Here is a 16,897-nt window from a genome sequence, read left to right on the forward strand (position 1 = left end):
TATACAGAGTAAGAGTGAATGTGAGAGAAAAAAAAAAAGTTGTGGGTTGTAGAAGTTATCAAGTGGGATTTGCGGCGCTCTCTGCAGGAAACGCAAGCGGCTCCAGTTCAAAGCCACATGCACCAACGTGACATATAAGCCATTAAAATATCATCCTGACGGCTCATTTCTGCTTCATCATACATTCCCTAACTGCTCCCCGAAAGCTGGAAAAGGAGAAATGAAAGATGACCGCCTCGCTGGAACCACAAAAGAGAGGCTTGGAGTGTTCTGTGGTCCCCCCTCAGCCACCCCAAAGTGATGTGCAGAAATGAGGCGATCTCGGCAACAGGTGGAGCAGGGTAAGTGCGTGAGTCCGGGGGGCAAGCTGACCGGACCTGTACCCCCAGCCGCGGGGTAGAACGCACCCTTATCTCGGCCATTGGCACCCAAACCCCTCTGGGGTAAAAGGCCCAGCTAGATGTTTTTCCCCATCCCCCCCCTCCTTAGCCCCCCAACTGTGGGTATAGGCCCCACCCCACTGACACTGAGGGGAGGAGGGGGCCCGTCCGCGGAGAGAGGCTACGTTGGGGATGAGTCCATCCCTTCTACTCAGAGGTGGGTGGGCAAGGGGGATGAATGGGGCTCCCACTGGCACTCGGACCTAGAGCAGTTCGTTGCCTGTCCGCCTTCCCTCCCCGCTCTGTAAATCGCCTGGGTGCCCCACCGTTGGCACCAGAAGGGGAGTCATGGCCCTGAGCTTCCCTCGCCCCCAGGCCGGCGCAGGAGGGGGGCCCCTGTAGGCAGCTTCTCCGTCCTGCGCCCCCCACCCTCACCCAGGACGGCGGGGAAGGACTCGGCTTCCCCTCTCCGGGGTCAAAGGAGCCGAGTTAGGCCGGCTGGCTGCAAGATGATGGAGCCTCTCCGCCCCAACCTGCCGGGAGATGCCGGCTGGGTCAGCTGCGGGGCCCGCATCCTCGCCCTCGTGCGGTCTGGTCCTGCCTCGGGACGCTGACCGCTGGGATCCACTCTCTGCGCGCGGCCTCCCGTGGAATGGGGACTTGGCTTTCTTTCTCCCGGATGCGAACCAGGGCTACGACTAGCTCCCAAGGGAGAAGGCCGCAGCTATCTGGGGTTCTTGGCACTACCCTAGACATCTAGAAGCCCTAGAAATTAGGGACCAGTGGGGCGGGAACAGAGTCAGACTGTGAAAGAAATCTAGCGCTGTCCCAAAGGTTTAATAGGAAAGTTTGGAGTTGATGAATAGTCCGTGGGGACAGCTGGGAGCCAGCGAGGTCTTAGGAATGGAGAAGGGGCGTTGGAGGGGGGGGCGCAACTTGGCCTGCACCGTCTGCAGGAAACTCCCTTTGGACTTCAAGGTCATATTTCTACCCCCTTTCCGACAGCAATGGCCTCAGAGCGACCCGCGAAGAGGCACCACGTACCCTTCCACTTTAGCCGCCGGCAGCTTGGAGGCAGGGGGCGATTCAAAGGGACGGTTCAATGTCCAGGCTGGTCCTTTAAGGGACCCACTAACGCAGATTCTATTCTGGGCACACGGAGGTCGCCCCGACTTCAGCCCCCAGCTGGAGGAACCCTAGCTTTTCCCTCTAGGGAGCAGAAGAATGAGCCAAGGCCGTCGCACAACTCAGCCTCGAAGCCCAACTTCCTGGCGCCTGAGGGCCCAACGGAGGGGAGCCCGGGAGGTGCCGGGTGCAGCTGGCTAGCGCAGACCGCGGGCAGAGGCCGGGAGCCGTTTTGCCTTTAGCAGGGACGCTCCTAAGCATCCTGCAGGCAGCCCCCCCCGCCCCGCCCCCCCGCTCTGCACCTGCCCCGCTGGCTGAGCTGTGGCCGAGAGGCGGGCATCCCTTTGCCGGCGCGCCCGCGGGGTAATCAGTGTGGAGCAGCGGGTAAGGCTCCGGGACTGAGATCGCTGGCTTGGGAAGCAGGCTGAAGACGACCTCTGACCTTGGGCAGGAAACTCCCTTTGGATTTCACGACCCCACAACGTGCAGCCTTGGTGTTCCCCCGCAAAGAAAAATGATGCCTTTTGCCTGTACCCACTGGCCCCACTTTCGTGGCTCTCCCCTAACACGATGAATTACCGATGCTCATTGGCACCCTTTCCTTGTCTCAAGGGAAGGAAGGCAGATTCTAATAAGTTTCCAGGTTGTGCTCCCGGCTGGAGATTCAGTGCCCAGGGCTGGGGTGAAAAGGAGACAAGTCAGGAGCAACCATTTGGGGGAAACCAAGCCGAGAATTTTCAGGGCTTTTAGATCCCTGGGTTGGCAATAATCTGAGGTCCAGGGACAGCTCCTAGATTCTCTTACCCCTCCTTCAGTGAGATGACTGGCTTGCTAAGTGGGGTCAGAGTTTGAACCAAAGGAGAAGATATTTACCCAGGTTCCGTGCACAGGCCGGTGATGGAGCTGCTACAGGAGCAGCCTAAGGTCGGTCCCAGTTGCCTGCCTGAAGTCCAGCCTCTGAAACATTTGTTTGCATGCCTTTGGGTTTATAATGCACAAAGGACCGCCAGGACTGGGGGTAGAAGTGACCCAAGCCTCTCAAAGGGAGGGCTCGGGCAGCATTGTGGGTGGACAGAGGTCTCTAGGGAAACTCACACCCATTTCCCTCTGAAGCAAAAAAGTAAATTCTATTAGTTCCAACCAACCAGGACTTTTCCTGTGCCAGACATCCTGCCATGAGGAAATTTTAGAGCAAGGACTCCCAGCATGCCGCCCTTCTGTAGGAATGAGAAGTTGGGCTTCCTTTCTTTCCTGATCTGTGCGGGAAGGAGCTTATTACCTTTGGGGACAGATGCCTTTTGGTTAGAAAGAATTGAAAATAAATAAAACACTCTGGGAAAAGGTGAGTCTAACCCCCTACCCCCACCCCTCAGACTTGAACCTAGAAAAGAAGGGAGAGGGAAGGGTGAAAACACCTAAGCCAGTTCAAGCCTGGGTTGGGGATTGAAGGCTAGAGAAAGAGATCTTTGAGCACAGAGAACTGGAAAGCCTTTGAGATAGCAGAGCCCCACTTGGATTTGGCCTGTGGTTCAACAAGTTAAACAACTGCTTGTTCTGTGGGCTGGAGTGTCAAGACAGGCAGACGTCCTCATTGACAGAGAGCTTGCTGTGTTTGTCCAGCCTGAGAACTTTTCAATGACTGTTTGTCTTTCTAGTCCAAATTGAGGGTTGGGGCTGGGTGAATCGCCTGTTTGGCTGCTCCACTGCTTTCAGCCTTGCCTGACAGATGCAGAGATTCCCCAGGATGGGTTTAAGTCTTTAAGATGGCCAAAGACTGGGTAGCTGTATCCACAAAGTAAATCTGATAAGGAATGGGAATATTTTGGGGGTGGGCTGGGTTCTTTCTGAGCTTCCAGAGCAAGAAATGTGGACAGCCAGGACCAAATGATAGAAAAGATCTCCCCGCAATCTGATGAATTTTACATTAACTTTGAAAAACCAACAGCTACCGCTTCCAAATGGGTGAGGAAGTGCAAGCCATATGAGGTTTAGGGATTCCACATCACCTTGGGCATAACAGGAGCTACAAATCTGCAAAAAAACTCCCTCTCCTATCAGTTTCAACACTTACAACTCAATTTTTAACCTGCTCACCTCCCCAAAGACACCCAGCCCGCCTTCTCGCTATACTTAATTAATTAATAAGTTTAAAGAAAATGATGGGGGCTTCTCAGATTTAAAAAATTTCAATTTCTGGCATGAAACATGTTCAAACATTGGCTGATGAAAAGGGTGCGTACCTCTATTTGTGAAGAGACCCACAAAGAAGTTACAGATTAAAATCTAGTTGGAAAATGATGTTTTTTTAAATATTTTTCATCACCCAGAATATATTATTTTGCTCTAAACAGGGACAGTTCTCAGCAGAATTCTTTCCCTTCCAAATTTGAAAATAGTCAAAGAAACACTGAAAAGCTCTTCAGACCAGCACTTTCTTTCACTCATACATTCAGTCCACACAGTCTTGCCATACAAACATGTTAGGAAATCATTTAACTAGTGACTGTCTTTTCTTCCCAAACAGGCTTAAAGTCAGAAAATGAGATCCAAGACTTCTTTGGTGATGAGGAAACGAATACGGCTTTACCGAAACGCCCTGAAAGAGCCAAGTAAGTTAGTATCCTCATTTGAATACTGGTCTGCTGAAGTTATTTTTTAAGTCGGAAGTAAGTTACTTTTGTATGTTTTGTTGTTGTTGTTGTTGTTGTTGTTGATTTTTGGTTCTGTTGGTTGTGAGTTTGGGGTGTTTCTTGAGTTTCAGTGAAACTTAAAACAACACCTTAGTGTTTGATGCATTTGCATACAAATCAACAACACAACTTCCCACCAGCAACCAGCTAATCCCCCTCAATGTCTACTCATCTGGACGTTCTAGAATTAATATTTGACGACTCTCTCATTGAAACAACAACCCCTGACCTTCTGCAGTTCCACTGTCACATTATTCTATGACATATTCATCTTGAATTCATTTCCGGACGATTTGATTGGAATGAGGTTTGACATGTATTGGCTTCCATGAAAGGAACAGACTTTGATCTTGGTGATGGGGTTTACATGATATGCATCATCTTTACCAGGGACACCAGCCTTCTGCAATGTGGCAGCCACGATGTTCCCACAATGTGGTGTCTGAACGGGAAGTGACTGACAGCCACTCTGTCAGGAATACCTTCATTGTGAAGAATTTAATTTAATATTCCATTTAGAATAAGCATATGATTTAGGGTTGAGAGTTTCCCCTTTCAGGCATCTAGCCTGCCTCATTTCAACTACACCACCAGCTGAGGTTGCCTCCAATACCAACAGCTGCCTTGTTGGTAGGAAAAGCAACCTTCTTAACAAAAGCTAAATGGACAACTTACGAAATGACTCTCTTCTATTATTTTGGGAAGATTTGATGGCAGAATTCTCTAGAGAAATGTGGTTATTATGTAAATTCCGTTGTTTTAATTCCTCAGTGCTGTTCTGGAAGATCCTTTAACCATGTTTACTAATCATTTGTCAAAAGATGGTTTGTTTGGAAATTAAATTTTATCCAAGCATGTTTTCTTTCATATGCACTTCCACTAATGATAATTAAACCCCAAACTTCCATAGCAGAGGGGAGAAGTATCTTCTTTTATCTTCAAAATCCTGATAGATCTCACCTCCTCTTATAATGTGGTCATGGACCCATAGAAGGCTTCAGGGGCTTAAGGTATTTTTTCCCCCCTTAAGACTAGAGACAGCTTCTCACTCTAGGAATCTTGAATTCTGTCTGTGAATAACCTATGAAAGGATTTGCCCCCCTGCTTTGGGTGTAACCCTAGCTAGAAACAGAGAAGAAAAGATTAAAACAGTGAATCTGCAGACCAAAATGCAGAATATTCAGCCAACAAAGTTAGTGCTTTGGCCAGGCTCTGTGCAGTGGCCCTCAGTTTTTGGGATCCTGGCTCTCAGCATAACCTACAAGAGATCATCACTTAGCATTGATGAAAAGATCAAAATAGAAAAAATAGCCCAGCTATTGACTGTACATCTCTCTCATTTTTTTTTTTCTCTCCAAGGAAGAGAAATTAGACCTTTGCCCACTTAAGCCAGTGATGTGAGGAGCTATGGCAGATGGTAGGGTCACCAAATATGTTTCTATCCAGCAGGACTAGAAAATCACTTTAGTTTATGATGTTGCTTTATCATGGCTGGAGTAAACCATGCTTAGGGCATGATTCTGAGGTCTGGAGGGATGTTTGGAGTCTGGTGGTGGAACTTGCTCCGAACAGGCTCCTATGAAAATCCCCAGTGCTTCTTGAAACTCTGCTGAAGATCTCTGAGCTGCAGAATGTATCTTTTTTCCTTCTGTATATTAAGCAGAAATGTGGACTCAACAATGCTATAACTCCCCAGCATGGTTAGTAGACTGCTCCAGTCAAGCATTTGGTATTTGGGGTAAGTGTGGTGAGATAACTTTCTGAAAGAAAAATTCTGAGCATTACTGAGGGACACCACTACTCAGCCTGCCCAAGCAATAGTCAATGGAACCTGGAATCCTTGCTTCCTGGGTTCTGAAAGACTCAGAGGAAGAGACTTGAAAACTAAAATATGCCTCCCTGATTTCAGTGCCCCACCTGTCATCTGTGACTAGCTGGATACTGCTTTGGGATTTATTTCAGAGAATCACCTTGAAGACTCTTATATAATCACCCCAAACGTCCCTCTTCATAAATAATAGTGAGTAAAATGGATTTTTTCCCTCCCTCTATCTATCCCTGGGGAAATGTCTCTATGGGAGAATGCATGGTCCCATTCTGTGTTTAGCCAACCAAAGTGTGAACCACGTGGCTCCAAGGCACTTGCAAAGATTAAGCAACCTTAGTGACCTTAGGTCAACTGACCCCTGACTTCTCAAGAAGCATCTACCCAGGATGCATCCAGATGTTTTCAGTACTTCAAGAGAAGGCTGCATCTGGGAAGGAGCTCCATGGGGCCAGGTTACTGTCCGTGAATTTGGCTGAATCAGATGCATCTGCCCTTTCATTGTTGGCACAAAAAGTCATACACATGTTCAAAGCTTTTCAAGGATAAAATTATCAAGAGACACTGTGTGGTGTAGTCACAGTCTATGTATGTAAAACCTCTACTTCTTATCCCTGGCTTCTGTGGAAGTGCTTAGAATTCCAGGGGAAGAGGTGTTCACAAACTCAGATGGTCAAAAGGAAAAAAAAAAAAAGCATCTTCGTTTTCACCACCTTCTAATGGAATGTTATATGCTATGAGTGTGGGCAACAAACACAGGATTATTAAAGTTCACTAGCTTCACCAGGTTTCCCAAAGAGTCCACAACCAAAGACCAACTTGAATACTCCTGTTCTGTGCTGTTATTCAAAGCTTTTGACACAGATGGGGTCACAGCGCCTATACTAAGTGGTTCCTCTTTGTGCAAATCAGTTTTAATGGAAGCCAAAGTAGATGGTTAGTTTGACAAACAACCTGAACATTAGGTTGTAGATCACCTACTTTTGGATAGGAAAGAAAATACTTTAATTTAAATAAAATAATTTAATTGCTGGACTCCTGCAGCAGTGCCCCTACACGTAGGCCTGAATGCTACAGGAAGATCTAAGTTCTATGCTGATAAATGGTTAGGAGAAAGAGCCTTTGGGCCACAGGTCCCAAAAAGGAAAACACTGGGTTTGGTTTTGGACTATGGGTTTTCAGAACCCATCATGGGTTGTGGGTTTGCCTAGACCACTGTACCATTCAAAAGACACCTTCTCGGTAGGACGCCTTGAAACCAGCGCTTTGTGGAAGGGAAAATGGGGGGCAGGCATATGGAATGGAGGCACCTGTGGGCAGAGGGGATAAAATCCAGCAAGGGAGAGTGTGGGAGAGGGTGAAAGCTCGGGAAAGGAGACAAATCCTCCAAGTCTAGCCTCAGCACTACTGGGTGGAAGCCCTTGGTTTCAGAGCAGAAGGGGTCCGGCTGTCAAACGCTCTCCTTCAGCTTCTTCTTCTTTTTTTTTTTTTTTTTTTTTTTTTTTTTGTAATGCTAACGCAGCATCTATTGGTAGCTTGCTTAAGCTCTTCCGGCCAGAGGAGCAGAAAGACCAGGACTTGTCAAAGCCGAGGGAAATCGCTGTGGAAGTTAATCCCTCACCAAATTGCGGCCCTGAGCAAGGAACAATGCATTAAATGAAGAAAGTCTCAAAGACTCTGGCAACCATTATTCATAAGTTAATTATTTTAAAAAAAATTAAAAGAAATCCTTATTGACTGACCAGGAAATGTTTAAGAATAGTCCTTGGTATTGGGGGTGGCTGAGGCAACTCAGTCAACTCCATCAGGGTTCCCTGTAACATGTCCAAACTCCTCACCCACTCCTAGGGGAGCCGGGTCTTTTACCCAATCCTTAAAACTTCTCTTAAGTCTTTCACTGCTTTGAGGGCGCTTTCTGTGGCCACCGGAAAGGCCCGAGAGAACTTAGGTTGGCATTTTCGGCTACTGAGTGCAAGGCTGAAGGCAAGCAGCCCTTTAAATCGCCGGGTGCTCCAGCCGGCCCCAACCGGTCGGCACTAACAAAGAACCGCTCCCCACCCCCCTTCCCCGCCCCCGTTGAGGCCACACTCGGCTAGGCCAGGAATGAAGACTGAAGGCTTCTTCCACCGGCCGACCTCCCACCCCAAGACAGAGGAACCCGCAGCCCAGGAGGGCGTCCGGGGAGAGGAGTCCGCGGCCGGCCGTGGCTCTCACAGCCTGGCCGGAAAACGTGCCCTTGGCTCTAGGCAAGCTAGTAGAGGACAGACTCCGGCCGCGGGCAACAAGTGGCCTGAGGGCGCTCAGAGTGGAAGTGATTCTCAAGTCTCCTTTCCTAGGGCTCCGTCTGACGGCTGGGTACCTAGTTCAGGACCGCAGACGGACCGAGGGAAGAGACCTGCGGTCGAGGACCCTCCCTCCTCGCTGCGCTCCCCTCGCCTTTGTCTCTGTGGCCCATCGACCCCCGGCTCGCTGTGATTTGCGGCGGGGAGGAGGGATCCTTAGGCCCTCTCCGGAGGGCGGCGTGGATTCGAAACCAGCCTCTCCTAGGTCATGACCGTCTCTGGGCCATTCCTGGGGCTCGGTTCCGGGCCCGATTCTAGAGTCCGCCCGTCTCTAAGCGTTCCAGGCACCCGGGAAGAGGGGCCGACAAGGCTAAACGGGAAAAATATGGAGTGGAGGGAAGAGAGAGGAGGAGCGGAGAAGAAAGGATCTAAGTAGGAAGGCGAAGTGTGGTCAGAGGCTCGTGGAATTGAGAGCGAGAGCTGGAGAAAGAGCGAGAAAGCTGAGCGACACGAGCAAATTCGGAGAAAGCGAGAAAACAAAATTAGGGGTAAGGGCTGCTAGCCCGGGAGCTCCCCTGCTCTCGGCCTCCTAATCTGCAGCCGCCTTTCCTCCTGGGATCCCCGGCCCTCGTCTCCTCCCGACACCTGGGACCAGCTGCCGAAGCAGGCCGCCGTCCCTGCGCGCCGGCGGTGGCAGACTTGGGGGCTCCGGGCCGCCAGGAGGACATGACGCACATCGCAACTCCCCATCCCCGAAATCTTGGTGGCTAGAGGCAAAACCCAGCCTCGCTCGCTTCCGAGAGCGCGGAGGCCGAGCAGATCTGCCTAGCTTTCGGGAGCGAAGGGGGAGGGGGCTCACGAATAGAGAAAAGAATCCGTGCCCGGGTCAAAGCGCATGAGCAGTAGGGGCGCGAGATGGGGGGTGGGGAGGGGAGCGCGAGCAGTTGTGACTCTGTACGTGTGTGTATGTGTGTGTGTCCCCCGTGCGGAGAGACCTGTCATCGCTGACGTCGGACCGGGCCGCGGGCCAATGGGCGACCTAGGCGATTGTTCCTCTCGGCGGGCCCGGGCCACGGCCCCGAATCTCTATTCACTTCCTCACGCGCCCCGCTGCTGCCTCTGTAGTGTAAGGGATTTCAAGTAGACATTAAAGACCGAGAGAGAGAGGAAGAAAAAAAAAGTCACAACCCAAAACTCGGGGGGCGGGGGGAGAACTTTGCAGAAGTTGTTTGTGATTGTTCTCTCCCCTCCGCGCTTTTAGGTGACAGTGGCGTGAGTGCCCCGACCCAAGGAGCTCCAGGGAGCCCCGGCCGGGATGCAGCAAGCCTCCTTCCCTCAGCCGATCTGGGCGCTGAAATTCGTATATATGGCCGGGGCGCTTGGGCACCACCGCCACTTACAACATCGCCACTTCCCCCACCTCCACACCCCCGGGGAGCTGGCCGCCAAAGCGCACTCGGAGCGGCCGGTCGGACCCCTTTGGAGCAGAGCCTGGGGACCCCCAGCAACCCACAGACTCAGCTTTGCGCACCCCACTACCCCTTCCATCTACCCCGCCGCCACAATCACTCTCCTGCTCATGAAGCGGCAGGGGGCTCTACGAAACAGCCGCCCAGCCGGACCGCGGTGGCGGCGCTTGCCCCGCGTTGTCCACCCGGGTCGCAACGGCTGCCATCTGACTCTCGGTCCCGGCGTTGACCGCGGAGGCCGTGGTGTGGCTGGGCTGGGCCTGCCCCCTGGGGCCCGGTAGAACGCTCAGCCCACGCCACACGTTCTCATTCGCACTATTTGTCTCAACAACAGGTAGCAGCTCCGGACACCATGGCCCCCAGCTCGCTGCCGCCTCCAGCCCCTCGGTGTTCCCAGGCCTTCACGAGCAGCCTCCCCAGGCCTCCCCTAGCGGCACTCTGAATGGACTCCTGCGTCTGGGGCTCCCCGGATACATGTACGCGCGACCTGAACCCTTCCCGCCGGGACCTGTGTCCCGCAGCGACGCCCTGGCAGCTGCCGCAGCCCTGCATAGCTACGGGGGCATGAACCTGACCATGAACCTCGCCGCGCCCCACGGTCCCGGCGCCTTCTTCCGCTACATGCGCCAGCCCATCAAACAGGAGCTCATCTGCAAGTGGCTGGCGGCCGACGGCTCCGTGCCCCCGCGCCTTTGCTCCAAAACTTTCAGCACCATGCACGAGCTGGTCACGCATGTCACCGTGGAGCACGTCGGAGGCCCTGAGCAGGCCAACCACATCTGCTTCTGGGAGGAGTGTCCGCGCCAGGGCAAGCCCTTTAAAGCCAAATACAAACTTGTAAATCACATCCGCGTGCACACGGGCGAGAAGCCCTTCCCCTGTCCTTTCCCGGGGTGTGGGAAAGTCTTTGCTAGATCAGAAAATCTCAAAATACACAAAAGAACTCACACAGGTCAGTATTCGGCACTGTCTGTTTCGTGCGCACCCTCTGGGGGAAAAGGGGGGGCCTCCTTGGAGCCTTCGAGCTGGATTTCCTCAAGTTCCACCTGGGGGGGAGGAGGAATATTTTGGTGTTTCCATGAGCCAAGTTCATAAAATATTAATTATGCCCTTCTATTAGAATCGCAGAAGTTTCCTGAGGCTGTGTGTGGGAAGGATAGTGTGAGATTTCTGCTGGAGGGGGGGCGGGGGGGGGGCGGTGCTTGAGTTTCTGTGTGTGCAAATGTGTGGTCCCTGCTTATTGAGTTTGATATTAAGGTATTCTAAAGGGCACTGTTCATCAGAGTTGTAAAGACATAGGAACAATTTGTTTTCCTGGTCCCTTTGGAATTGTGTGGGGAGTACTCTTCCAGTGGTCAGCCCGACAGCCTAACTGCCTTAGAGCTCACCAGGCCCTTGATGCCTTCTTTAGGATTTGGGAGTCTCATGGGCTAACTTTGCCTCTATTTTGAAAGCCTTGGCCACCCATACTCCGGATGTTTCACAGACCCTTTTGCTTTAGCAGAGACCCAAGGAGACTCATCTGCCTTAAATGTCATTTACTGAGCTGTTAAGTGAAATGGGGACATGTGTCAACAACGTCTGTTAGTTCTAGTTAACAGAAAAGGAGGAGCACAAGAGCCTGAAAAGTTGAACTCCTCTGGCCAGAAGCATCTCTAATTAATGCAATTGCAAGGAGAAAGTTTTCACACTTCCCAGAACAGCCTGTGAAGTTATATTAATTAGTTTAGCAGCCAGTGTTTTTGTTCTCCTTAGCTAGGGTTTTCTTGCCTTGCTTCCTCAAAGTTTATGAAGTCAACATCTACCCTCCTCCATTTTGGGGGACGGAGAAGGGCATGTATGGGAGAGACAGAAAGGATGCAATAAGTTTCAGCTTAGTGCCCCTTTCTACTCCCTGGCATTTTGAATTACCTCTATTCTTGGCGGAAACATCAGCAATTATCAAAGTATTCCCCCAGGCTGGCACTACCCAGGAAAAGAAGCTTGCTAAAATCCCACTTTCTCCCCCCAAACCCTGCAGCCTTGGGGAAGGTCTTCGTCAGGACACTGGCACACTCTGAGGCAAGAAAAGTCCAGTTAGCCTCCTACTTTATTTCCGGAAACGTACGGTTTATCCGAGCCGTTTCCAGGATCCACCCCCCGCCACAATCTCGTGCAAGAGTTTGTTCCCCGCCCCCTCCGATTTTTATCCAGGGGAAGAAGGAGAGAAGTGAGACCCAGATCGCCGCCCTCAGGCTCGCTATTCATGGAGCTGGCGACCCGCACCGCGAAGGTAGACTCGAGTATGAGCCAGAGAAGGAACTCATTTTTAATGACAGGGGGTTTAAAACAAACAAACTTTTACTGCTCTTTGCCGGCCTACTGTTTGAAGTCCGTGAAGCAGAAAATGGTTAAATTCTCAGTGCAATCGACCTACAGCAGAGAAGCAAGTTCAGTGCGCCCGAGCTGGCTCAGGTCTGTGTCTATTCAGAATAGAATTCTAAGTGCATCCTTTCCCTTTCTACTGGCAGTCCTGATTCATTATCACGGAGTTAAAAAAATTTTCTTTACAGAGCTTCTGCCTTGGCGTTTCCCTCAAACCCTCCTCCTAAGTAATGAAAAGAGGAGAAAAACAACAACAACAACAAAATGTTTCTGAAATGGCAATAGACCTCACTACAAATTATTCATGAAGACAGTTCTCGATTCAACAGGAAAATAATTGCCTTTTCAAATATTAATGGCGTTTCATTTCCTTGAGTCGCGGAAGCGGCAATCAGGAGCCGCTTTCTTGGGAGTTGAGATTTTCTCGGATCCGAATGCCGGGCCCAGCTTCAGAAGCAGCAGCTCCGAGCCCACTCTGAAAGCTTTCTCTTCGCGGTGGTCACAGCGATCTCGGAACAATGGTGCTGCCGCGAGGGAGACTCGGGCCGGCTGCCCGGCGCCCTTCCCCGGACCCGTGGGCCGGTGGCTCGCCCCACTTTCCCAGGCTGACGGTAGAGGGAGGCAGGGCTGGGATCCAAGGCAGAGGAGAAGAGACCGCGCCGGGGCTGATGCTCGGACAGCCCGGCCCAGCCACAAGTGCGAGAAAATGGCGCGAGCCGAACCGCCCCGCCGCTGCCCAACTTTGTCCGGCGGGCCTGGCGCTGGGCCGGGGAAGGAGGCCTCTCTCGGCGGCTGAGCCTCTGGGAGGAGACTGCCGGCCTTTCAGGACTCAGCCTCAGGCCCAGGCTGCTCGGGGCGGGCTGCAGGACCCCGGCCCAACCCTGCTTCCCCACATCCATCCACCCACCCACCCAGGGCGCAGCGCCCAGATCTGGTGGGAGGGAGAGGGCGGGAGGCTGCGTGTTGGGTGTAGGGGCGGGGTAGGATGGGGTGTGCCGAGTTAGGCGAGGAGTCCCGGGCTCCTCCTGCTGCTGGGGAGAGGCCGGGAGGACGCCGGGGCGCGGCCTCACCTGGCCTCCCCTGGGCCTGCGAACTACCAGCCTGTCCGTATCACCTTCAGTGCCCTGCTTTTTTCGCCTCAGTACCTCGTCTGGGACGAAATCATTGTTTCTGTTTTACGTGAATGTTCAACAAGGCGCTCACAAGATGGGTTGGGGAGGGAAGCAATATTGGGGGTTGCAATCAACCTCAAATTGTATTTCTCCTCTGTTGTCTTAGCAAATCTTGCTTTCTTTTGCAGGCTCTGAATTACATGGTTCTTGTAAGTGATTTTAGAAAGAAAAGACGGAAGGAAGGGAGGAAGAAAAGTTTTAGTTTTGCAGATGCTAACAGGGAGCAGAAGGGAGAAAAAGAGAGGCATATCGGGACACTAATTTATTCTGCATCGTTCTCCTACTTTTTTTTTTAATAAAATTATACGAGTGTGCCGAGAAACGGCAGATGCCAGCACTGTCCAGTGTTTCCACTGAACTAACAATACTCCTGCAATGTGAACTCACAGCGGCCGCGCGGTGAGGGAGCCCTGGGCTTCTAACCCGCTGCATGGCCGAGGCGAGGGTTGTACGCAAACCTCTGGTTCAGTCTAAGCCTCCACGGGACTCGGGAACAGGGGCTTTGTTTATTCAAACCTGACCCAAAGCACTCATCTCTCCTGGAAGCGGCGGGAGAAGGACCACAAAGGCAAACCGTCCTCCAGCCGTGCATCTCTTCCTCCTTAGCCAGACGCTTGGTAGCCTCTCCCTCAACCAAGGGCGCCCGACAGCCTCTATTTGTTTAAAGCGCCCGGACATTTCTTCCCCTCCTTCCCGCAGCATCTGCAGCTTCAGCAGAAACCTGGGCTTCCGGATTCTTGGGGTCCTTTCCTCCCCCAGATGCTAGCGAATCCAGCGGGCTGTGAGCTCCCAGACTGGGGCTCGGTCCGCGGCCAGTATTTCCACCCTAACGCGCGCTCGCGCCTTCCCGCGGCTCTACAGGGCATCGCACTGTGGAGCCGAGCCCTCCCGGGTCTACCCCGGCTGCCCGCTTGCCCTCCGGTCCACCAAGCCAGGCCTGGCCTGACCGCAGCAGCTGCGCTCATCCTGAAGCCGCCGCGACCAAGGGTGGGATCACTGGAGAGGCCATAGATCTCGCTTGGCCGGGGCAGAACCTGCTGGTTTCTTTGCTCAGGCCCGGGAGACCGGACCGTGGGCCGTGGGTGGTCTGTGGAGGCCGCTCGACCTCTCACAGTCAGTTTGGACTGGGAGAGACGGCTGCCCGAGGCACAGTCTCCAGGAGGCCGCTGGAGCAGCGTAATAAAATATTATTGCCTGCGCGCCTATCTGGAGGGATCCGGGACAGTTTAGGCAAGATTTGAAGAATGCTGCTAAATGTTTGCCCTCGGGGGGTAAAGGGGAAGGGGGAGGGGGCTCCGTTTCCCGTAAAAATCGCGTCTGAAGTGAATCATTTCTCAGAATACCTTTCCCTGCAACACGAGTCCACATTAGGCACACGCCGTGTGCATCAGCTGCGCGTCCTGAAATTATTCCATCGCCTTGGCGTTTGCACGAAACCTACTTTAGGAAACAATGTGGGCCAGGACTGGATGTGTGCGGGGTGGACCACTGGGCGGGGAGCAGGGGGCGAGCAGAGACGGTTGGCTGGAACAGCAACTTTAAATTGAGCAGATGCGAGCTCCTCAGTCAACTCTATTCTCCGGGCAAAGGTGCTTCTGGCTCCGAGTGGAGAAAATTTGGAGGAAAACAACCGGAGTGGATCGGGATGTTCCAAGGAAGGCAACTCGACTAAGATGGAGTCTTTGTCGCTCCTCCTCCTCCCTCCCCTCCTCCCAGGCCCAGGCGGGAGAGGGGGAGGGCTGGAGGCTTGCAGGAGAGAGCTCCGGGGGCGCGCTCTGAGTGGGGGGAAGGGGGTGCCGGGCCTTCTGCGCCGGGGAAAGAGGTTTCTGAATTTTTTGGTGTGGCCCTCTTCCCCAAAATGGAAGAGAAACTAGGAAAGGGTAACGATGTTACCCACGCGCACTAATGTCTCTGTGTTGCCTCCACCAGGGGAGAAGCCCTTCAGGTGCGAGTTCGAGGGCTGCGAACGGCGCTTCGCCAACAGCAGCGACCGCAAGAAGCACTCGCACGTGCACACGAGTGACAAGCCATACACGTGCAAAGTGCGCGGCTGCGACAAGTGCTACACGCACCCCAGCTCGCTGCGCAAGCACATGAAAGTGCACGGGCGCTCGCCGCCTCCGCCCAGCTCTGGCTACGACTCGGCCACGCCGTCTGCCCTCGTGTCGCCCTCGTCGGACTTCGGTCGCGAGCCCCCGGTGGCTTCCTCGGCGGCGGTGGCGGCGCGGGGCGCCGACCTGAGCGAATGGTACGTGTGTCAGGGCGCGGGCCCCGCAGCGGCTGCCCCCGCGGCGCCCCCAAGCCCCGCGCCACCGCCTGGCCCCACCGCTATCGCCGCCGCCGTCGCCTGTGTTAAGGTTGCTGCTGTGGGTGCTGCTTCTGCGTCCACTGACTGGCAGGTCTAGGCTGGGTTACTGAGGCTTGAAGAGAGAGTGAGGAAGGAAGCGAGGGAAGAAGGAAGGGAGGAAGGTCACCACTAATAGGGGGTAGAGCTCACCGAATATGCTGATATAATGTACATTGTCTCAAAATATCAATATGGTACCCACATGGATTCTGCAGTCACATCCAGCCCCCTACACACCCACCCAGATGCCCTCGACTGTGTTGCGTGAAGCCAGGGTTGGGGTAAAGTAAATAAAGAGGCAGAAGGTAAAAAAAAAAAAAAAGAAGACGAAAGAAAAGAAAACATCTTAGGAGAGTTTCTGTGCAATCTTGGCAACTGCAGGTGGCACAAGTAAGACCACAAAGCCCTGTGTGGTTCACAGAATGGGAAATGTTTTCCTCGAGGCCTGGGCCTCTCCAACTGCGACCCCTACTCCCTTCCCAGCTCCCAGTTGGAGCCTCCTCGGAATTCCTACGCGGGAAGATGGCAGAAGAAACTCATGAGCCATTATCTTCCCTCCTGTTTTCTTCCTCTTTTGCCTCCCTACACTTCCCCTCCCCCTGCTGTTCAAGTCCCAGATCGAAAATTTTCCAGCCACTTCTGTAAAGGACACGATAGGGAAGTGGGGGGTAGGGGTGTGGGAGGGGGAGGTTAAGCACCTTCCCTGCGGATTATATGCCCCTCCTCCATAGACTGGCCCAGGCACACTGTCTGCGGACTTGTCTGCGGCTGCGGTATGCATTACATACCAGGGGCGAGAAGTCCCAACACAGGAAATACAAAAGAAAGTGTGCTAAAGGGGCTTTGGGATTCAATGCTCTGAGGACTCCACAGACCAGTCACGCTCTTCCCACGTCCCACCTTGGTCCAGGAGCTGCCTGTGGAATCTTGTGGGTGCTTGGGGGTTTGGGATGCAGAGTGGACCAATGACGTCACTGAGCCTAGGCCTCCATAGAAAAGGGATCCCGCCTGGGCGACAGTGTCTGGGTGAATCGCGGCAATTCTGTGATGGTCTTTGTCAAAAATCACACAATGTTGGTTTTGTTTTAAAAGGGGGGAGGGGCGCGTGGGACAAGAGACAAACTGCAAGAATAAATATTTTGAAGGCAAACACCCAATGGGTCTAAATTGAATGTGTATTTGATGTGCTGGGTACCAAATCCCCTGAAAAAGAACCAGATGTTGGGGGCAGGGAGAAGGAAAA

At 52.8% G+C, this 16,897-nt stretch overlaps 1 protein-coding gene across 1 annotated transcript; it reads left to right on the forward strand.

The window, feature by feature from the left end:
* The first annotated feature begins 265 nt into the window (after nucleotides 1-265).
* ZIC4 (Zic family member 4) lies at nucleotides 266-16,229 on the forward strand. The gene is made up of 4 exons (XM_055569402.1): nucleotides 266-341; nucleotides 4,030-4,114; nucleotides 10,106-10,723; nucleotides 15,237-16,229. Exons 2-4 carry the CDS (start codon nucleotides 4,045-4,047, stop codon nucleotides 15,710-15,712), a joined length of 1,164 nt encoding a protein of 387 aa, XP_055425377.1. The 5' UTR covers nucleotides 266-341; nucleotides 4,030-4,044; the 3' UTR covers nucleotides 15,713-16,229.
* Nucleotides 16,230-16,897: the final 668 nt, after the last annotated feature.

The sequence above is a fragment of the Bubalus kerabau genome, chromosome 2 (genome assembly GCF_029407905.1).
Source record: "Bubalus kerabau isolate K-KA32 ecotype Philippines breed swamp buffalo chromosome 2, PCC_UOA_SB_1v2, whole genome shotgun sequence".
In the NCBI taxonomy this organism is placed as follows: Eukaryota; Metazoa; Chordata; class Mammalia; order Artiodactyla; family Bovidae; genus Bubalus; species Bubalus kerabau.

What these genes read in the sequence shown, in the direction of transcription:
- ZIC4 (XM_055569402.1), top strand. Translation starts at nt 4,045, where the DNA reads ATGAGATCCAAGACTTCTTTGGTGATGAGGAAACGAATACGGCTTTAC. An exon ending in AAACGCCCTGAAAGAGCCAA is followed by an intron (nt 4,115 to 10,105) that starts GTAAGTTAGTAT and finishes TCTCAACAACAG; the next exon opens with GTAGCAGCTCCGGACACCAT. An exon ending in ACACAAAAGAACTCACACAG is followed by an intron (nt 10,724 to 15,236) that starts GTCAGTATTCGG and finishes TGCCTCCACCAG; the next exon opens with GGGAGAAGCCCTTCAGGTGC.